General features: G+C 39.4%; 2 protein-coding genes across 2 annotated transcripts; one reads left to right on the plus strand and one right to left on the minus strand.

Moving 5' to 3' along the window:
- The first annotated feature begins 3 nt into the window (after positions 1–3).
- FAHD1 (fumarylacetoacetate hydrolase domain containing 1) lies at positions 4–1,566 on the plus strand. Its single transcript, XM_056338119.1, has one exon. It carries the CDS (start codon positions 149–151, stop codon positions 830–832), a length of 684 nt encoding a protein of 227 aa, XP_056194094.1. The 5' UTR covers positions 4–148; the 3' UTR covers positions 833–1,566.
- MEIOB (meiosis specific with OB-fold) lies at positions 1,344–16,937 on the minus strand. The gene is made up of 13 exons (XM_056338103.1): positions 16,869–16,937; positions 13,405–13,462; positions 11,942–12,073; positions 11,124–11,196; positions 9,659–9,854; positions 9,024–9,124; positions 7,299–7,351; positions 7,107–7,202; positions 6,631–6,732; positions 5,978–6,131; positions 5,421–5,604; positions 4,838–4,924; positions 1,344–3,961 (listed from the first exon to the last, which is right to left on the minus strand). The coding sequence occupies exons 1-13, from the start codon at positions 16,935–16,937 to the stop codon at positions 3,833–3,835; spliced, it is 1,434 nt and encodes a 477-aa protein (XP_056194078.1). The 3' UTR covers positions 1,344–3,832.
- Positions 16,938–18,783: the final 1,846 nt, after the last annotated feature.

The raw sequence follows: 18,783 nt of genomic DNA on the forward strand, positions 1-18,783 counted from the left end.
GCCCGGCCCTGCCCGGCCGGCGCACCCGGGGAGGAAGCGGCGGCTCGGCGCTGAGCGGCCCGGGGCAGAGGCGGCGCCGCGGCTCCGGGCCCGGCAAGGACGCCCCAAGGGCGCCCGCGGTCCGCGGGGGGAGAGACCCGCGGCGGCCATGGCCTCCTCCTCCTCCTCCTCCAAACCCCTGTCCCGCTTCTGGGAGTGGGGCAGGAACATCGTCTGCGTGGGGCGCAACTACGCCGAGCACGCCGAGGAGATGGGGAGCGCGCTGCCCCGCCAGCCCCTCTTCTTCCTCAAGCCTTCCTCGGCCTACGTGCGCGAGGGCTCGCCCATCCTGCGGCCCTACTACTGCGCCAACCTGCACCACGAAGTGGAGCTGGGGGTGGTGCTGGGGAAGCGGGCCCGGGCCGTGTCCCAGCAGGCCGCCATGGAGCACGTGGCCGGCTATGCCCTCTGCCTGGACATGACGGCCAGGGACACCCAGCAGGAGTGCAAAGCCAAGGGGCTGCCCTGGACCTTGGCCAAGGGCTTCCGCACATCGTGCCCCATCAGTGACTTCGTGCCCAAGGAGAAGATCCCGGACCCTCACAAGCTGAAGATCTGGCTCAAGGTGAACGGAGAGCTGAGGCAGGAAGGGAACACCTCCTCCATGATCTTCTCCATCCCTTACCTGATCAGCTACATCAGTGAAATATTCACCCTGGAGGAAGGGGACTTGCTCCTGACAGGATCTCCCAAAGGAGTTGGGTCTGTGCAGGCCAACGACGAGATAGAGGCCGGGATAACAGATGTCCTCTCCATGCGCTTTAAGGTAGCACAGCAGACACGTGGATCCTAACCGGGAGCCCGTCTGCGCAGGGAAGAGGCTCTTCTGTGAACATCTGGGGAGCGAAGAGAGACACAAGCTGTCCTGTACATTAGACACTCACACGGCCCAACCATTGAACGGACTGCCACGCATCAGGGACACGTAACCCATGAGCTTGAAAGGCTTTTGACTAAAACAGCCCCATTTCCGTGGAGGCTTCAGCCTCCTCTGAGGCTCTGAACCTGGAATCCAGCTTGGGGAAGGGGATTAATACCTAAACCGTACCTTGGAACTGGCGATGGAGACTATGTGCCCAGTGGCTGGTGCTCACGGTGTGTGCTCTTCTGTTCTCCTGATGCTTCAAGCTTTGTCAATGTATCGTGTTAAAATAAAAATTATAAATTAAATTATTAAAGTGGTGATGCAGGAGCTAAAGCTCACCCATGCAATGTAAAAATCAAAGATGCATGTAACAGTAAATCAAGAATTGCAGCTTGAGAAGGAAATTCTCTCGTTGGGGTGTTCTATAATGAAAAAGATGTTTGCTTTTTAGATTAGTTTCACGATTCCTCCGTGCATTTTTCAAATGTACAAATTAAATGAGGATTGCTTTCCCTTGCACTCCAAGGGGCGTAATGCAGCAGGAAGTGTGCCAGATGCTTGGCAGATTGTTGGGTTTTTTCCCTAAACTGAGCTTTACATATACTTCTAAGAGTAAAATAATATAAAAGATCAAGAATAAAGAAGATCACTGCTAAAGATCACCAGCAAACTTGTCTTTACTTTTACTCATTTAAATATATTTTTAATAAAAATCTAACTGCAGCAACTGCCATTACTTACAGTGGAACAGTTGGAATTTTTTAACTATTTCCAGCTGTTAAAAAGCCACACTGTAGAACTTTTCCAGTTTCCAAACTCCAACTGATTTAACACTCTCTACTAGTTTGCATGACAGCGGGTTCTCTTGAAATTCAAAGGAGGGACAGTGATTTGTAAAATATAATTTAAAGAACCCTCCCCCTGCAAACATCAAAACTTACCATTTTCAAACGTTGCACAGAACTGACTGATTTCTAACAGGAACAGATGATTTATTTTTTTACATATGTGCCAGGACCAAAGTTAAATGCTTCCATTTATCGGAGCCAGATCTTAATAATCGCTAGAAAAAGTTGTGGGTTCAGAAGTGCATTTGGAGAGTCTTACAGAGAAAATTACTGTAGCCCAAAGATGAGCACCCGTGTGAAAGAGCAGCATAGTCCAGGATACTGCAAATCACGTCATAAAAAGAAAGAGCAACATGTAGCAGAAGAAAAAGATATTTTCCTGCCAGCCTGCTTCTCCAGCTGCATGCATCTGTAGTACACTACTGCATACCCATATGCCACCTGCACTGGGCACCAGTCTGGCAAACATGCAGGTGTTTCAGTTCGCTGTAATTTGAGTGAACTAAAAAAATTATATTCAGTGAAATAACAATAATATATTTCACATATTATTTCAGTTCACTTAAGCCAATAGTTTAAAGCAAATGTAAACGTTCTTCGTATGATGAGACCTGTGTGCTGCGGACATAATTCAGACTCCATCCGAGGGCAGCCTCAGGAACCGAGGCCAGCTGGAGCGTATAGCCATTGCCTCCAGACACAACCAGCCCCGGGGCTCGCAGAAGCCCAAACTGCTCCTCGATTTAAGCCTGGCTCTGTCAGTGGGAAGCTGTGCTCTGATATTGCTGCCACTCGGGGAGCTGGCCAAGCAGCAAAGTCAGGCCTACAGAGCTGGGCTGAGCAGGGAAGCTGGGGTCAATAAATTCTGAAAGAGGAAGAATTAAATTCGCTCTCTGTGCTGCTTCCATTTCTTCCTGCCTGTCAAATGTTACCATCTATGGCAACAGCAACAACACATCATTTGTAGTTTGGCCGTCAGCACTGTTTATTGACCGCGGAGCTGAGCTGTAATTAAACTCACTGGAAACATTCACGAGAATATTACCTGTTACGGCTGGAAAGGGTTGACGTTGTTTGTTGCTGCAACAGGAGAGATGCAGTGACCCAACATGGTCAATTTTTTTTGGTGTGCTTTTAGTCCCTTGTTCCCACTCACATGAGTAGGAGGATGCAATCTTGGTGGATTACTTGTTAAAATTTACTGTTTCCGTAGTTGTTTTCTGTGTGCCATGTTGCTTTAACAGGTAGGTAGTGCACCAAGTGTAATCTGAGTTCCGCAGGGTATTTAACCTAACAAATACTTTGTAAAAGGCGGCCCTGGTATCTTCCCACCATTTGAAATAAGTCCCCATACGCTCACGTGGTGAGGACCGGTGCACCAGCTGCAGGGGATGCTAAGGACAGAAATAGATTAAAAAATAGGAAAGAAAAAAACATGGATAAAGGCATATTATAAGCATACCTGGGTTCTTTATGTTTGGCTAAGAACAACTGTCTTGCTAATGAAGAGCCCTTTTTCTCTGCCACTCATATAGTCTTAGCTTGATTGGTTGTCAGAGGTCCCTGGAAATTGATTAGTCTCTTCTAATAAGACTTAGTCTGCCCCAAAGAAAAGCAGCCTTGCAAACACCATGGCTATTTCCAAGCCTCTGCAGCTGCCGAAAGTTCCGTGTTTGGACTTACCAACATGCACCACAAACCCAGGCAGTATTTCAAAGTGAGGCTTTAATTTTGCACTAAGACAAAACTAGCACAAAATTAGCAGACAGTTGAAAACAGAGCAGCTCAGACCTGTATTGTACTGTTTATTTCTGATTTTTTCAAAGGTATTCTAAACCAAGTGAAGAAAGCTTACACTCCACTTCTAAGGAGCTGAATTCAGTAGAACTATCTTTTCTTAAGCTGAGGCCCTAGTACACTTTTTAAAGTACAATAACCTGAAAAAGATCAACACAGAAGCCCAATTATAGGCATTAGTCATGCATATTCCTTCTTTACTGTCAGAACATACTTGGTGAAATACAACAACAGCATTCTACTTCTACAAATACAGCAAAGAGAGTATTTTTCCTAGCTGTTATTAATAGTGTAATCTCTTATTTCCAGTCTCTTTTCCCAACAAGCTCCAACTCGCCTCTCTAGGGTCTGCCAGTTTGCATGAAAGAACATTCACTTTCAGTCCAGTTCTCCAAGTGGATGACAAAGTAACCTGTAAAAATAACGGTCTTTGTTTCTACTGCTGTGTAGCACTTTGAAATACATTGTTTTCAAAAATCACACAGCATGTTTAATTGACAGATTTGGTTATACTTATTTTACATTATTTTATGTATGAGTACACACATGTCATGCTATATACCTGCCACTGCTAAAATAAAACACTTCCATTTTTTCCTGGAAATAGAGCCAAAGGGTAGGGGAGATGGGAGAGTAAGCACAGTTTTGGTGAGAAGGGTGAGTTTAAAAAGGGAGTCAGTTTAGAGTTGTCTAGAACAGGCAGTTTATGAAAAAGGAATCTAGTCCAGTATACAGCATGCAATTAAAAATGGATGCTGCAAATAATAGCAGATCTTTTAACAATTGCTCCACGTGTGTGAATCCAATATTGTTGTTGCTTTAAGGAGAACTGCAGATTTTAGACACACCTAATTGCATTATTTCTAAAAATACAGGTGACTGAGAAATATACTTGGGTGACGCCATATACCATACAATCTGTTACATATATTAACTGTGCTGCCTTCTTGCAAACAGGTACTGTTAACTTTATTCATTATAAACCTACAGCCATAGAAGCCAGTGGCTGAGGAAGTCACATATGCATGCTTTTGAAATACCAGCTCCTTAATCAGTATTGGCTAAGAGCAGTTTGTGTCTTCCATAGTTCTCCTGAAAGAGGCCTGCACATCTGATCCTGCAGGGACATCCCCTGTGTTGGAATTCCGACAGAGTGCTGGAATATTCAGAATATGTACAAAACCTAATCCTTATTTTTAAAAGTTCAGCAGACTTGACATGGAATCAGTACTAAATATACTACCGAATGAGAAACAGCCACTGTTTTAAATTAACATTAAATACTAACTTTAAAATAAATCTTGCTTCGTTCCAAAAGAAGTTGCCATTTCAATGCAGTCTTCTTGTCTTCTGCTAGAGCGAGGAATTCATGGACCTGTTAATAACAGGACACCACAGAACACTTCTTCGGCATATAGTTATAACAACATCTCCACAACAAAGTGATGATGAAAAGAGCATCTTACACATTTTTTTAATACATTTCTAAGCTGTATTTTTCTATTTTAACATAGTGTTTGGTGTGATAAATGTACCAAGACAGTCAGATTAATCAGAATAAACTGCAGTCTTTGAGAATCAAAGTTAGGGAATTCCAACCATCTTTTCAGAAAAGTGCAAATTAATTAAAATAAAGTGGTATTCTGAAAATTCAGTCTTACATTTAACACATTTCTTCTTATTAGCAGCTACTGACTTCTAACTTTTGACTTGTTAAAAAGCCTTGTGTGTCTATATCCATATGCATATGCATGTGCAATTTGTTTAACCAATGTACACACACACACAAAGAACATTTACATAAATTTGTAATTTTCATCAGGCTTCACAGCTCAGATCAAATAAGAACAAGCTAATTCATTTCTACTCACTGTGCAGCCTAATGTTTCCTCAGCTACACAGTCAGACAGGTAACAAGAATAAAGAGTGCCTGTGTGATCTGTCAGGTCGACGAGTATGTCAAAGCTTGCAAAAGTTGACTTTGAATCTGAAGAGACGTCACTGCAGAAAGTGCATGTGTTTGACATTTCATTCACTATAAAACGGCATATTGAACTGAAACAGAGAAGGTAATTAATGCATATATGCAATTCCTCCCTAATTGAAACTGTTTTCTAGACTGAGATTTCCCAAGAGACATTTTTTCTTTAAAAAAATTCTTCATCTTCTAAACTCTTAAGTCCACCTGAGACAAAATGGCCTCTTTCTTCTTCGCTCCTCTAGGACAGGAAAAAGCAGGTCCTTCATAAAGCCAGCTCCTCTTCCTTGCTACTTCTGGAAGTCGTCACAACAGAAACCTACAAGGACTCCTCCAGAGGAGTTTTATTTCTTGTCTGGAACTGGACTAAAATACTGTTCTACCTAATTTGGGATCAGGGAAGAAGGACAAGCATTTTTTAATACAAATTTAAAACAGGCAGTTGCTTACCATCTGTTGCGTACAACTTTAGATGCATTATCATCAATGTCCAGTGTAGAAATGTAGCCATAAATAATGCCATAAACTGGTTCAAGTTTTCCATCACTCTGGAAAGCTTTTTCTTTCAGCTGTTTCACAGTATAAACATCAACTATAGTCTCCACTAAAAGTTTAAAAAACATGTTAAGTGCATCTGAGAAAGAAATGACACAGAAAAGCGAAGACAAAAAACAGATCTTACAGTAATAAACAGGAGAAGATTTGATCTAAAGCATCAGCAAAGCCCCACACACCTTCCTTTTGGAGCAGGCTTACCATTTGGGGACAAAAGCAGACTCAAATCAGGAAAATATCTAATATTTAATCTCTGTATCCCCCAGAATGTTTTTTTGAGAGAAAACTTTCCCTCTCCATTTTTCGTACTCGTTCAAGACAGAACACACCAGACAAGCTGCAACTGGCAGTCACCAACCCTGAAGACACGTAACTGACAATGTAAGGAATAACCCATGGTAACAACAGCCTAAACTTTAACAATTCAGCCGGGCTATACCTTAGTTTTGTTTCTATGCCCACACAGAGCAAGAACTTAGTATTTCAGCTGCACTATGAAACTACACTGTACAATTAAATAAAATCAAAGTGTTTGGAACCATACTTACAGTTAATGGATTCTTTTGACTGCTCTTTCAGTTTATCATGCAAAGTTCCTGATTGTGCACTCTCTTTTATGAAGCTGAAGAGAACATTTGCTTCTGCTGTTTCTTGAAAATGTATTTTTAAAAATTATTAATATATGTAGCACGTAAAAATAACAGCATAATTATATTCTACAACTTTTCATTCTGGTAGCACCAGCACATTGTCCCCTGGAATTAGCCAAGAGATGCTTTCCTCTTTTTCACTTTAACTGTTAGTCTTACATGGAATATATGAAGGCTGCTTAGATAAAATAAAATAAAAATAAAAAAGAGAGAAATGGGTGGAAGCCAAAAGCATTGGTCACTACATAACGGAAAAGAAGCAGTGAGTTTTCTGAGGCAAGCAAGCAGAAGAAATCAGACCTCCAATAAAATCGTTTGTGCATTCTAGCCTATAATGATTACTAATACCAAAGCAATACTTCAACAGCTCTTACCTGGGTTAGTGGTAATGATGGTTTTTGATATCACAGTCGCAATCATACAGTTTCTAAATTTGTCAAAATTTATTCTCACATCTGATGCAAATATTACTGTGCACACAAAAAAAACCCAATCAAAACCTGTCACTGTAGAATAAGTATCACATTATGAACTACAGTAAAAACATAAGCCCCAGACTATTATACCTGTTTCTCGTGGGATCCAACTCTGCGCAAGCTGAATAGATTCATTATCCCAACTAAATTAAAGAAAGTAAATGTAGCAGAACGTTTTTAAAATAGCATTCAAACTGTTTAGTACTAAATTACTAAATAATATAGTAATAATTGAATTAGTCAAAGGGGACACAACTCCTTCATTACATACACGGGCAAATGAAATGCCATGTAAATCCACAGGCATCTGGTTTGCAGCCAGCCAGAATGCTTTATGTACAGTCTAATACAGCCCCTATTTCATCCCATGCCAAACAGGATAAAATAAAGGGCTATTAGATTGTTCAAAATGATTAAATGAAGAATATATCTGGAAAAATACTGTATTTCAGAGATTTGACAAAAGTAATTTCTAACTAAAGCAAATCACAGTTAAAATAACTGCTTATCAGCTGAGCCTCTTCTGTAGGAACAAGTTGATTGCTCACATCGCCAGGCCAGATGTTCAGCCAGCTTTGCAACCCTGTAACTGTGGATGATGAGACTAGAGTGAGGTCAGTGGTATCCCTCAAAAATGATAATTTGATGGTTAAGTCCCTTGATGAAATCTTATTTTGTTCCTTTTAAGTCTGGATGGCAAGAATACTGCCAAAGCACAGTTTTGTTCTGGTGGGTTTTTTTTCTTAATCCTTGGAGAAAGATTTGAAATATTTACGTTTTCTTTAGCATTGCTCAGCCACCTCTTTCACTGATGGCCTCCAAAACCTCTTCACTACAATGCTGTTGCTCAAGGATTTCCTGAGTCTTTGCCTTTACCTACAGCTCCATGAAAGTACAAAAGGCACCTAGACTCTGCTTCTGAGGCCTCAAGTATGCAGCTCTGTGTCGCTGTGAAACACGACGATGGGAGGTGCTGCTGCAAAATCAACATCGGTGGCAGCTCAAAGGCTAGAAAGCTTCACAACATAGATGCTGCCTATTGTTCGTGTGTGTACATCAAGTGTGTTAAACATTACACTGAATGGTAATACAGTTTCTAACTCAGACATAGAGTGCAATGCTATCTTGCTACTTCTGTCTAAAGAACAAAGGTCAACAGAGGAACAACGAACAGCAAACCCAGTGCAAACTAATACAACCCCCCCCTTGCATGTAAGTAAGGCACAAGTTGATTGAACAAAGGATGGGCAAAGTGCAAATGTTGCTGTGTAAACAAGTCACTGTTTAAATGCATAAACGGTATGGACATAGTCAGGTTTGTAAATGGGATACAGCTTGAAAATATGGCCAAAGTAGTATCAAAATATTTCTGTGCTATTTTAAACACTTAAAACTATTTCAGCCTGTTTCCATTCCACTTGTTAATTCTGCTTGGCTTTAAAAATGAAGCATGCTCCTCCTCTTCCTCATGCCCAGTTTGTGGAAGAAATGTACTGCCTTTGCAGCTGTTTTTAAATGCCATTTACTGAATTAGTTCGAATTTCCACATTAAAAAAAAAAAAGTAACTCTTCAGAATTAAGCTTCATTTTGCCATTGATGAGCTAGCAGTCTGCCAGCAACAATGTATATAAGGTCACTCTATTGAATCTCTTTTTTAAGCCTCTGTGCAGTGTACCTTGCTGCCTCATCACAGTTGCCACCCAAATAATAAATTTTAATTAAAAGACAGTGTTGTAACAGTATGTAATTATAGTTAATCTCTTTACCTAGTCTTGTGTTAATTGTGTATTTTAGTGAAATAAAAAGCATTTTACCATACTATTGGAAAAGACATCTCTGTTTCATCATACAGCTTTACTTCACATCTCTGACCTTTTCTTTTGTCCAAAGTCATAAAATACTTTGGCTCCCCAACCTTTAAGAAGAAAAAGAAGCATTTATGTTTCCTTTACTAAGTGTTCAGGAGAATAAAAGGGATAACCTAGCAAATAGAAAAGTTGAAAAGGGGGAAAAAAAAAATCCCTGTAGACCACTAAAAAACCACCCACCACCCCATGCACACTATGTTTACATGTTTATTACATTTACATTTATATGTTAAACAAATGTTTAACAGTAATTTTACTTCAAGATAAAGGGACACATTTTATTTTATAAAGATTTGTGGCTTACAAATTTCAAGTTATCTACTGCTTGCACACGCATGATTTTGAAAAGATGACTGATACAGGACATTTCCATTCCCTCAGTTTCCCTCCTTGTGGTGTTGACAAAAATCTCATCAAGTAGCTTGTATGGTTATTGTATCTCAGCCCAAGTGACTGCCAACCTAAACAGACCCACTGATTCCCATCCACTGTGAGTCCCCAAATCCATATTCACACATAGTCAATTCAGTTACCCATGGTACAGTAAACAAGCACTACTCTGTTGTGGCTCCTTAACTTACTGACATTACAGCTGCAAGCACATTAAGGATTCTTCCGTCAAGGCTTTGTCCATTTGCAATGATATCACCCAGTGAATAATAATCCTGAGGGTCCTTGACAGGCAGATGCAACAGACAAAGTAGTTTGGTGTCCCTTCCGTAACATGAAGATGCTTTGACCACTGAATGATTTTCACTGAGCAGTAATTTGTAGCAACTAGATAGTATGCACAAAACAAATCACATTGATTAACATTTCACTCACCAATATATTAACAGTGTAAAATGTTAACTCAATTCACATGAGAAAAATGACTGCTGATTTATTCCTTTCTTTTTTCCCTTAAGATATGAAAAAGTGTAATTTGTTCTAAATTTATTTTTGAAAAGGTTACATGCTTTTCTCTTACAGAAGATGGCTTGTTGTGTACATTAAACTCATTTAGAATTGAAAAGCCAGTGTGAATCACGAGCAACGTACAATACATATTTGTAACTCTGTCAGCTCTTATCAATCCCTAAAAATAAAATAAATTCTGAAATGTCTGTAATCTAGATAATTGAGAGGTTTTAGCATCATGACATAATAAGACATCACTATAGTCAGACTAGATATGGTAAAGTGCTTTCAAAAGTAAATAGCCCAGTGACCTCAGTAATATTTATAATGCACTGTTAGCCAGTGGAAATAAGTTATATTCAATATTTTCTGGACAAATGTATTTTACAAATGCTTATGAACTCTATAGACTCAGAGAGGAGCTCTTTTCATCAGTGAAGTTTCTACCTGACATTTGTTCTTTTACTTATTTCTGCTTAGCCAGAAAGTGAGTGTAACTGCTATAACAAACATTAGAGATGATCAGTAGAGCAAGAATATAAAACTTCCAACTTGCCAATATAATGTGCTTATATGCAATATCCTTACAACTGCCATATGACTAAAAATATTAGAATCTGACCAATTAGGAAAGAAACCCTAATTAAAGAACAGGCATATTAGTCTAACAATTACATCTTGGATAACACCTACATCTAAGATACCTAAAAGAAGTTATATCTATCTAAAGTACGACTTGCAATGTTACTTTCATATACTGGTTCAAACTGTTCAGATTTTAGGGAACGGACCGACAGACAGCAAATACCTTTTAGATAAACATGTCATTTGAATGGATTTTGATAAGGATATACTGTCTATAGAACAGTTATGTCTGATGAAACACTTCAGCAAAATCAATTTCAAATTATTTTAGTAGACTACTCAGAATTACAAAACTCCACAGACCATATACAGAGAAATACATTCTCTTTTGAGATGATTTAACCATACATAGTTGAACACTGGGTGGAAGGTTCAGCTACACAAGAGGACTAACCCCAACTATTTCTACTAATTGCATGCTGCTGCAGTTGGTCGGCAACTACAGCAAGTATTAACTTTCATCTTTCTGGAAAGAACTGCCAGTCTATGCTTTACATTTACCTAGGAGTTACGGGGCTGAATTTTTCTTCCCTTTCGGCTTCCTTTGACTGAACTAAAGGATTTTCAATTGTAACTAAAATAAAACATTGATAAGTAACGTTAGGAAACTGAATACAGATACACATAAAGAGAGATGGCTTTTTAAAATGGTTATTTTCAAGGCTGATGTGGAAAAGGTATGTGCAGTAACTATTGCCAAATGTTTTCATACTGAAAACCAGATCTGTCCAGGCAGCTCACATGAAGCCAAAGTCCCACAGAAGTCCTCAAGACATTTAATGGAAATAAAACAACACTGAGTTCTTCTGTGTATGCTCTTCACAGTCACAAGTTTCATCCAAACACTGGTCTAGCAACCATGGGCAGCAAAGTCGTTCTATTAACTTAACAAGATAAAAGCACATACTAGAAATAAATACAAGATTTATGATGTTTTTTTATGAACAATCATAGCCATATCTATAACTAAACAAAAATGAAGAAAAACACTGAACTACAGTTTGTTTTTTGGAACTTATAAGAACTGAATATCATTTAAGACTATAGATAGGTTAACCATAGGTAAGTTCTGGGTGGCTGCATTCAGTGGGTTTGTATCTGGTCTTTTTGTTGACATATTTACTGGTTTTGCATTTAAATCCTTGAAATCTTACTCCTTTCCTCTTTTTACTTAACATAACTGAACAATTTGTTTCCAATTACACTGTTTTCTGAGTCCTCAGAGAAAAATATAGCAAAACCACAAACATGTAACACTGATTTACTGGGAAAAACCCCACATTCAAACAGAAACGTGTTAAGAATAAACTCCAACTTACCACAGTCACCAACTCTAAAGCTTTCTGAAAGTGATCTAATATACTCTTCTCTGCCCCAACAATTTACATTTATAAAATCGCTTGGTGAATCACGAATAGTAAAACTGAAGGTGTATCTTTCGGACCCAATGTCTGCAAAAATAAACAGCACTATTACAATTCATTAGCACATCTTGATTTCAGTCTAGAAGATCTGTGTAAAAACTACTATTTTGAGGCTTTTCTAGATTTTGTGAAATTACTACCCTCAATCGGGAGAGTACCACTAGAGGTCAGGAGCCTGTTCAGTAAGCAGACGTGTTCACGAACAGGGATGGCTACAACTCACGCTGCAGCTGGACCTGAACCATCCATCCACATACACATATCACTTAACTTCAGGCAGCATCGCATAAATAGACCTAATGCCAGAGAAATAAAAGAACCGTACGATGCTACATTCAAGGTACGGACAAACACATCAACGAGGCTATCACATGAAGCAATTCTGTGAATGAGCGTACCTACTGGTCCAAAATTTGTAGTAGGCAGGCTGTCTTTTAGTGGCCGTGGCCACGTACAAGACCACCCTGATGACATACAAGGCTGCAGACCACAGGCAGTATCAGCGGCCAGGTAGTATGAAGAGGTTTGACTCAATAAAGGGAAGTAAGCAAAGTGTTTCTGGCTTTATGGAAAATTCACAGTCAAGAGGGTACCAGTCTCTGAAACAGTGCACTCCCTTTTCTCTTACAGCTAATTAACAAAGCTTTCCATGGATCATACAGCATTATGCAATAATTAAATTATCAATGAAAACTGTATAGTAATATGTATAGGGTAAGCATAATTCCATGGAGGCATAAATATGAACACCACATTTTTAAACTGTATAGAATTGCTTCCAGTGACAACGATGCCTGCCTTCTAAAAATTCACCACCAGAGCAGCTCAGCGTGACAACAATCCAGCAGAAGAGCTGAGCACTCCGCACAGAGCGGGAATGGCTCTCTGGGACTGGAGATGCTTCCTAACTGTGTCTGTATCAACTCTAAGCTGTGGATATGTTATTTCAATTTCCAACTTATGCTGTATTAACATCTCAGACCAGAAATTACTTGTTTTGCTCCTCAGGACAGATTCTTAACATATCTGTTTTAAGAGAGAATGAATTTGAAGGGACCAGATCAATTCCAGCAGTGTTTATACAATAGTGGTTTAAATCAGTACCATCTTTCTAGACCCTGAAACACTCCCATGATTAAGTTTTTCCAAACAAATTATAATTTATAAGGTCCAGCCAAATTAATGCTGCTTTTTCATCTTGATTCTCAAACACACACGATTATATTTTTTTTGTGCATTTTTATTCTCTATGTTTTACACTAAGAAGTCTGTTTATTGTTCAAATACTATTTTCAGTTATATATGCCAAATTATACTGTATAAGAAAAAGAAGGAAAACCAGTTAAAAGGTACTGTACTTTTTCTGTCTGGAAAGCCTCTGACATCTGTTTTCCCAATAACCACACCGATTACATTCTAAAAAATAAAAATATTATAGAATACAAGCATTAAACACAGATGTAAATGATGAATTAGATTTCATGGACTTGTACTTCACTGATGATAATAAACATATTTCTGACTGGTAATCATTTTAATCTATTTATTTCAAAGTACCATATGAACTAAAGGCTAAAACATAAACATACAATTTTACATAAAGAAAAAGAGTGACTAATAAAAATATTAGGAGAAATACATCTGTTTCTGTTTGTAAAGACAATGGGAGGGCAAAAGCTCACCCAAAACATGCACAATTTTGGCTGTTCTACAGCAATCTCTTCTCAGGTAGGCAGCACTATTGTTATTTCATGCTCTGTGCACAGGTCTCAGATCTCCTTAAATGCACCATGAAAAGCCTGGACAGGATTTATTTTACAGTTAAGCATCCGAGGTTTCCCCTGCAGTCAGCACTAGAATACACACGTGTACATCCACAGGGAGGGCCATTTATCCTAGCCTCATCTAAGCAACAAATTTCTACAGGTTCCTCTTCTTTCTTGCTGTCTGTCTCTCAACCAACTACAAAGAGAACAGGCAATGAACTGTTCTGACAATTCAAAACAAAATCAATCTTATTCTGCTTTGCTAAACCTGTATTTATTATGCAAAAGCACCCCAGACTGAATTGTCAAACAAAACTACTAGGAGCAAATACACACAGGATCATATATGTATTAATATATAGCTGTGTGGTGGGTTGTTGGGGTTTTTTGGGGGGTTTTTGGTTTTGTTGTTTTTTTTTTTAAAGGTCCTCCTCAGCATGAGAGAGGAGTATTGCGGTGCTAGTTTGATATTTAAGAGGTAAGCAATGAAAGCTGGTAACAAGGACTGGAAGGGGAGACTGAATTTGCAACACTGCATGGATCCTTCAAAACACGAAGTGTCCCACACATCCTCCACCTCACACGGACATTTACTTGCAGTACTGCCTGACTTCCTCGTTCCAGCAGGCGAACCCCAGCAGCCAGCTGGCAAGGGGCAGTGTAACCAAATATTTAATAGTCCACACAGGCTGAATCCTGCACCTATTCACAAAGCAATGCAGCCTGACTTCCCTGTAACGATATTGACGTGCTCAAATATCCGATCTCATGTTCCCAGTTTATTTTGAATCACTAGATGGAGCAAGGTAACTGTCTTATCCTACAGCGATGCAAACTAACTCATTAAGAGGACTATGGGTACAACAGTGCAATATCCTAGTTCTTCCAGTCTTTCTAACAGAATACTTTCTGTCCATAACATGCAGTGATTTAGATTAGGATTGTTTTGTTTTGTTTCTTAAAAAAGCCAAAAAAACCAAAACAGGAAACATTTCAATTAAATCAGAGTGCAACATAACCTGTATCTCACCACTAGTCAAAAAACCCTGACATTTAGGATGACTTCACATGAATTAAGCTGATGTAAATCAGTCGTTTCCAAAAGACATCTCCCTTGTCTCTGCTGCAAATATATTCACTATATTCACCTCTCTCTTGCTCTTGTATTAGCAGTAAGCCTGCACAGCAAGCTGGCAGAAGGAAGTGATCTGGCTGGAAACTATTTTGGGGGGTGGTTGTGGAGAAAGAGGGTAGGACAGCTTCCAGAGATCATTTCCTTGATCAGCTTATTCTGCAACTACACAAGCACTAGTTTCACCAAAAGAGGAGGAGTGGAGCGGAACAGGCCTGTGACAGGGAAGCAGGCAGTACTGCCTTTTTTGGCAGAGCATTGCTTGAGGCTGCTCAACCAAATCATGAAACTGCAACATTAACGCATTGCAGGTTTCTTAGGCTTTGATCTACTTCACTTTTAAAAAACAAGATGCAAAGTAAAAAACTGTGACATTTTAATACTTTGAATGATGTATGCTTAGCCCTTTTAGCTTCCTAAACAGGTAGTAATCGTGAGATCATGACTGCATCATAGATACAAGTGAATTACTTTTTTATAAAAATACTTTCTTCACTATAGGTTGCTAATTGCGATACTCAAGATTATCTTTATTTGTAAAATACAAGCTTTTCACTGAGTGAGTGGATCACTCTGAGAATAGCAGTGAATGACAAATTAAATTAGCTTTGCTGGAGACCAGGAGTTTATAAAAAGTTGGAAAGAATATACAACACCGCTGGGAGAGTGTATAAAACTCCTTCTCCTAATTCATCCCTTTTCTGTGATTTCTCTTTCATTTGTTTGAAAGAAATGAGAAAAAAGGGCTCAACTGTGCTCCTCCCAAATAAAAAGCTGAGGGAACAGGAAAACTCCTTGGTTTTACCCTCTCCACAAGCATCAGGAGTTCCATGGGGCATACAGCTCTGCATACAGCGCATCTACTTTAAACTGGATGGGGAGACAGGGTTGTAACACTGCAAAGCTCCCAGTGCATCTGTGGGGAAAGGCCACCTCTGTTTTGTCCTCCAGGCTCCAATTCCCAGCACCACTGAATACTCAGAAGAGATGTTACTGCTGCTGGGCTACACAGTGAAGGGTGGGAAACACTGCGACAGAGAATAACATAGCCTTCTCCCTCTCACATTAAAACACCATTTTAGAGAGCGAAGAATGAAAAACTGTGCTCCCCAGACGCCCTATTTTTTGTTCAACCATCTAAAACCCAAAAGACGAAAATACTGAGTTTTACAGCACACTCCCCTGCTCAGCTCTTACTCCATTGATGATAGTCCTCACTCATATCATGACAACAAAAACCAATTAAAGAAATCATTCAAACACCTGTACGAATCTGCCAACTACAAAGCTTTGCTGTTTAAGTTTCTGTTTTGGTTCATCCTGCTCTCCTGTACTCCCACAAGCAAAATTCTTAGCTCCTTACAAACTGACAACCACAAAACCTGTTTTTTGTTCTAAAGAAACAGAAACTATCTTACCTGACATGTAATTGTGAGACTTTTATCCAGCTAAAACACCATACCATTCAACAAGAGTTTTGTTTGAATAATTCAGGACTATGTTCTTTAGCTCAGAGGGATTGAGAGCACAAGTAAAGACTGCAGGATTGGGCCTTACGTTCATAGTTTGTAGTGAAAGACCATTGTAGGTTACAGATGTATTGTGACTACATAATGCTGACTCTGTACATGTCTTTACTAATTCAGCATCCATTTAAAACATTACAAAGAAGCCTCTGATACTTTCAGACATTGAATTGTCCAGTCAATATCTATAGTTGTGGTATCCTCATACTATGGACAACAACAGCATCAATTTTCATTTTGCTGGTTTATACACAAAGAAGGTAAGGTACTTTATATCTAACAATTACACTAATGCTATTAGTATCTAAATACACGTCAATTACATAATTTTGCAGTAATATAATACAGTTGTATACAATTTCATTTGAGAACAAAAGTACTATGTCTATGCGACTTACAGGACGAGCAAGATTTGGATGCAGATCTGAAAGTGCAACGAAGTCCTGTGTTGAACTAGAATAAGCCATTCTTTATCTGTAACTTGAGAAAACTAATTTAGATTTTTTAAAAATTTAAACAAATCACTTAACTATTCACAGTGAGAATAACAAGTTATTTTTTAACTCAAATGTTTTGACCTGAATAGCATCTGTTTTCAATAAAAAGCATTTTGAGCTGTCTGAAGTAGACAATCCTTTATTGTTTGTATTTGGCAATGTAAGTTATGAATTTTACTATAACTACTCTACTTGTGTTTCTCAAATAAAGGTCTGTAATTTTTATTTATTTATTTATTTATTCAGCATTAAATGACTCCATTAGCACCAACCTCTGAAAAATATTTACCCTCCTTCTCCTGTCTGGGAAACCCAACTGAATTTAATGAGGCAGTTCATATATAAAAGGCCATTTACATGGGAGGAAAGAAAAGTGTTGGGTTGCAAACCACCTTCATTGAGTTTTGGACTTAATATTAAACTACTTTAAAATGTGAGTGTGTTCTGTCCTCAAAGCAGAAAAGTTTTTAATTCATTAAAATAAAATTTTAAAATATCAGTTATTTCCAGGCTGCCAACATAGCATTACTGCCCATTCCCGTGAGCTGCTGTGCACTCAAGTCCTCTCTATTGATGCCAAAGTTGGGCTATGGATGCTTTGTTAGCCTGTCTGAATGCCTCTTATTATTTCATGGGTACACTCAGAGACATTACTGATATTTAGCAAATAGTTGTCAGACTTTTTTTTTTTTTTTTTGTAAAAGGAACCATCAAGTTGTCCAAATCTTAATAACCTTTAATGTGAGAGAACTGCTGACATTTTTCAGAGGACTCCTGTTCAAACTTTATAAGAGAAGTCCTGAATGGCTTTTACAGTCTTTATACCTGGCACCTTGTGTGAGAACTGTTAACCATTTCATCGTGCATTAGTATAATGAACTGTTGAACACACTAGAAAAGAAATAGTCTACACTCTTTAAAAAGCAAGCAGTTATCTGAGACCAAAGTGATTTCTCAAAAAGAACATTTCAAACCAAACTCTCACAGGAAGATATCCCAAATTTGCCTTACAAAAACCACTGAACAACGAGGCCTTCAAACCTATTCCCATCCCATTATATGGAAGAATAAATGTTCACTTATGTAGGAAAGTCACCTCAGCTATCCCTCCAAGGCATGTTAATATTCTTGCCTCAAAAGAAGTTAAATATTGTTAAAGCACATACTTCACACCACAGCTGAATCACTTTAAAGAAAACAGCACTGGGAACACAAGTATCCAAGGAAGATTAAGGAGGTAATTTAGATTTAAAATGCTGCAGGCCCTACCGGGAAGCTGCAGCCTCGCTCACCCCTCAGAGGCAGGGCAGCACACCCGAGGACAGCCGAGGGAACCCTCTCACAACCACCTGGGATCAGACCTTCTTCTGAGAGAAAGAACAAGACGGAAATCATAATAAATAAAAGTATGACCATCCCAAAGTGGTGTCTGCCACCAGACGAGCTTGCACCCCAAAAGCCAGGACAGACTCTGCAAACAGATTTTTCTTGTGTGGGCCCATCCTCCTCCTAATGTCTTTCCCTCTCCAAGACCTGACAGCACGTGGCGGCCATTCCACACAGCTGCAGACAGCACCAGTTTGGAGGCAGGAGCCCTTACCGCAGCCCCAGCTACTGCCAAGGGGTCTCAGGGGAGACACAGAGCAGCTGGGGTGGGAAGGCAGCACCCCGAAAGGAAGGCGTGAGGTGCTGAGGACAGAGAGACAAAATGGCGGCTGAGGACAGGAACGCAAAATGGCAGCAAGTGTTGTGGGTGGGAAAAGGGCTTAGCATTCTCTTGCTGTGTGCAGCCTTCCTTCAGAGGCCAGCACAGGTG

The sequence above is a fragment of the Falco biarmicus genome, chromosome 4 (genome assembly GCF_023638135.1).
Source record: "Falco biarmicus isolate bFalBia1 chromosome 4, bFalBia1.pri, whole genome shotgun sequence".
NCBI lineage: Eukaryota > Metazoa > Chordata > Aves > Falconiformes > Falconidae > Falco > Falco biarmicus.

Bases quoted from the DNA above. Each gene is read 5' to 3' on its own strand.
- FAHD1 (XM_056338119.1), top strand. From the start codon at position 149: ATGGCCTCCTCCTCCTCCTCCTCCAAACCCCTGTCCCGCTTCTGGGAG.
- MEIOB (XM_056338103.1), bottom strand. From the start codon at position 16,937: ATGGCTTATTCTAGTTCAACACAGGACTTCGTTGCACTTTCAGATCTG. The intron at 6,733-7,106 runs GTAAGAGCTGTT...TACATTTTCAAG, and splicing joins CATCATTACCACTAACCCAG to AAACAGCAGAAGCAAATGTT. The intron at 5,605-5,977 runs GTAAGCAACTGC...TCTCTGTTTCAG, and splicing joins AAAGTTGTACGCAACAGATG to TTCAATATGCCGTTTTATAG.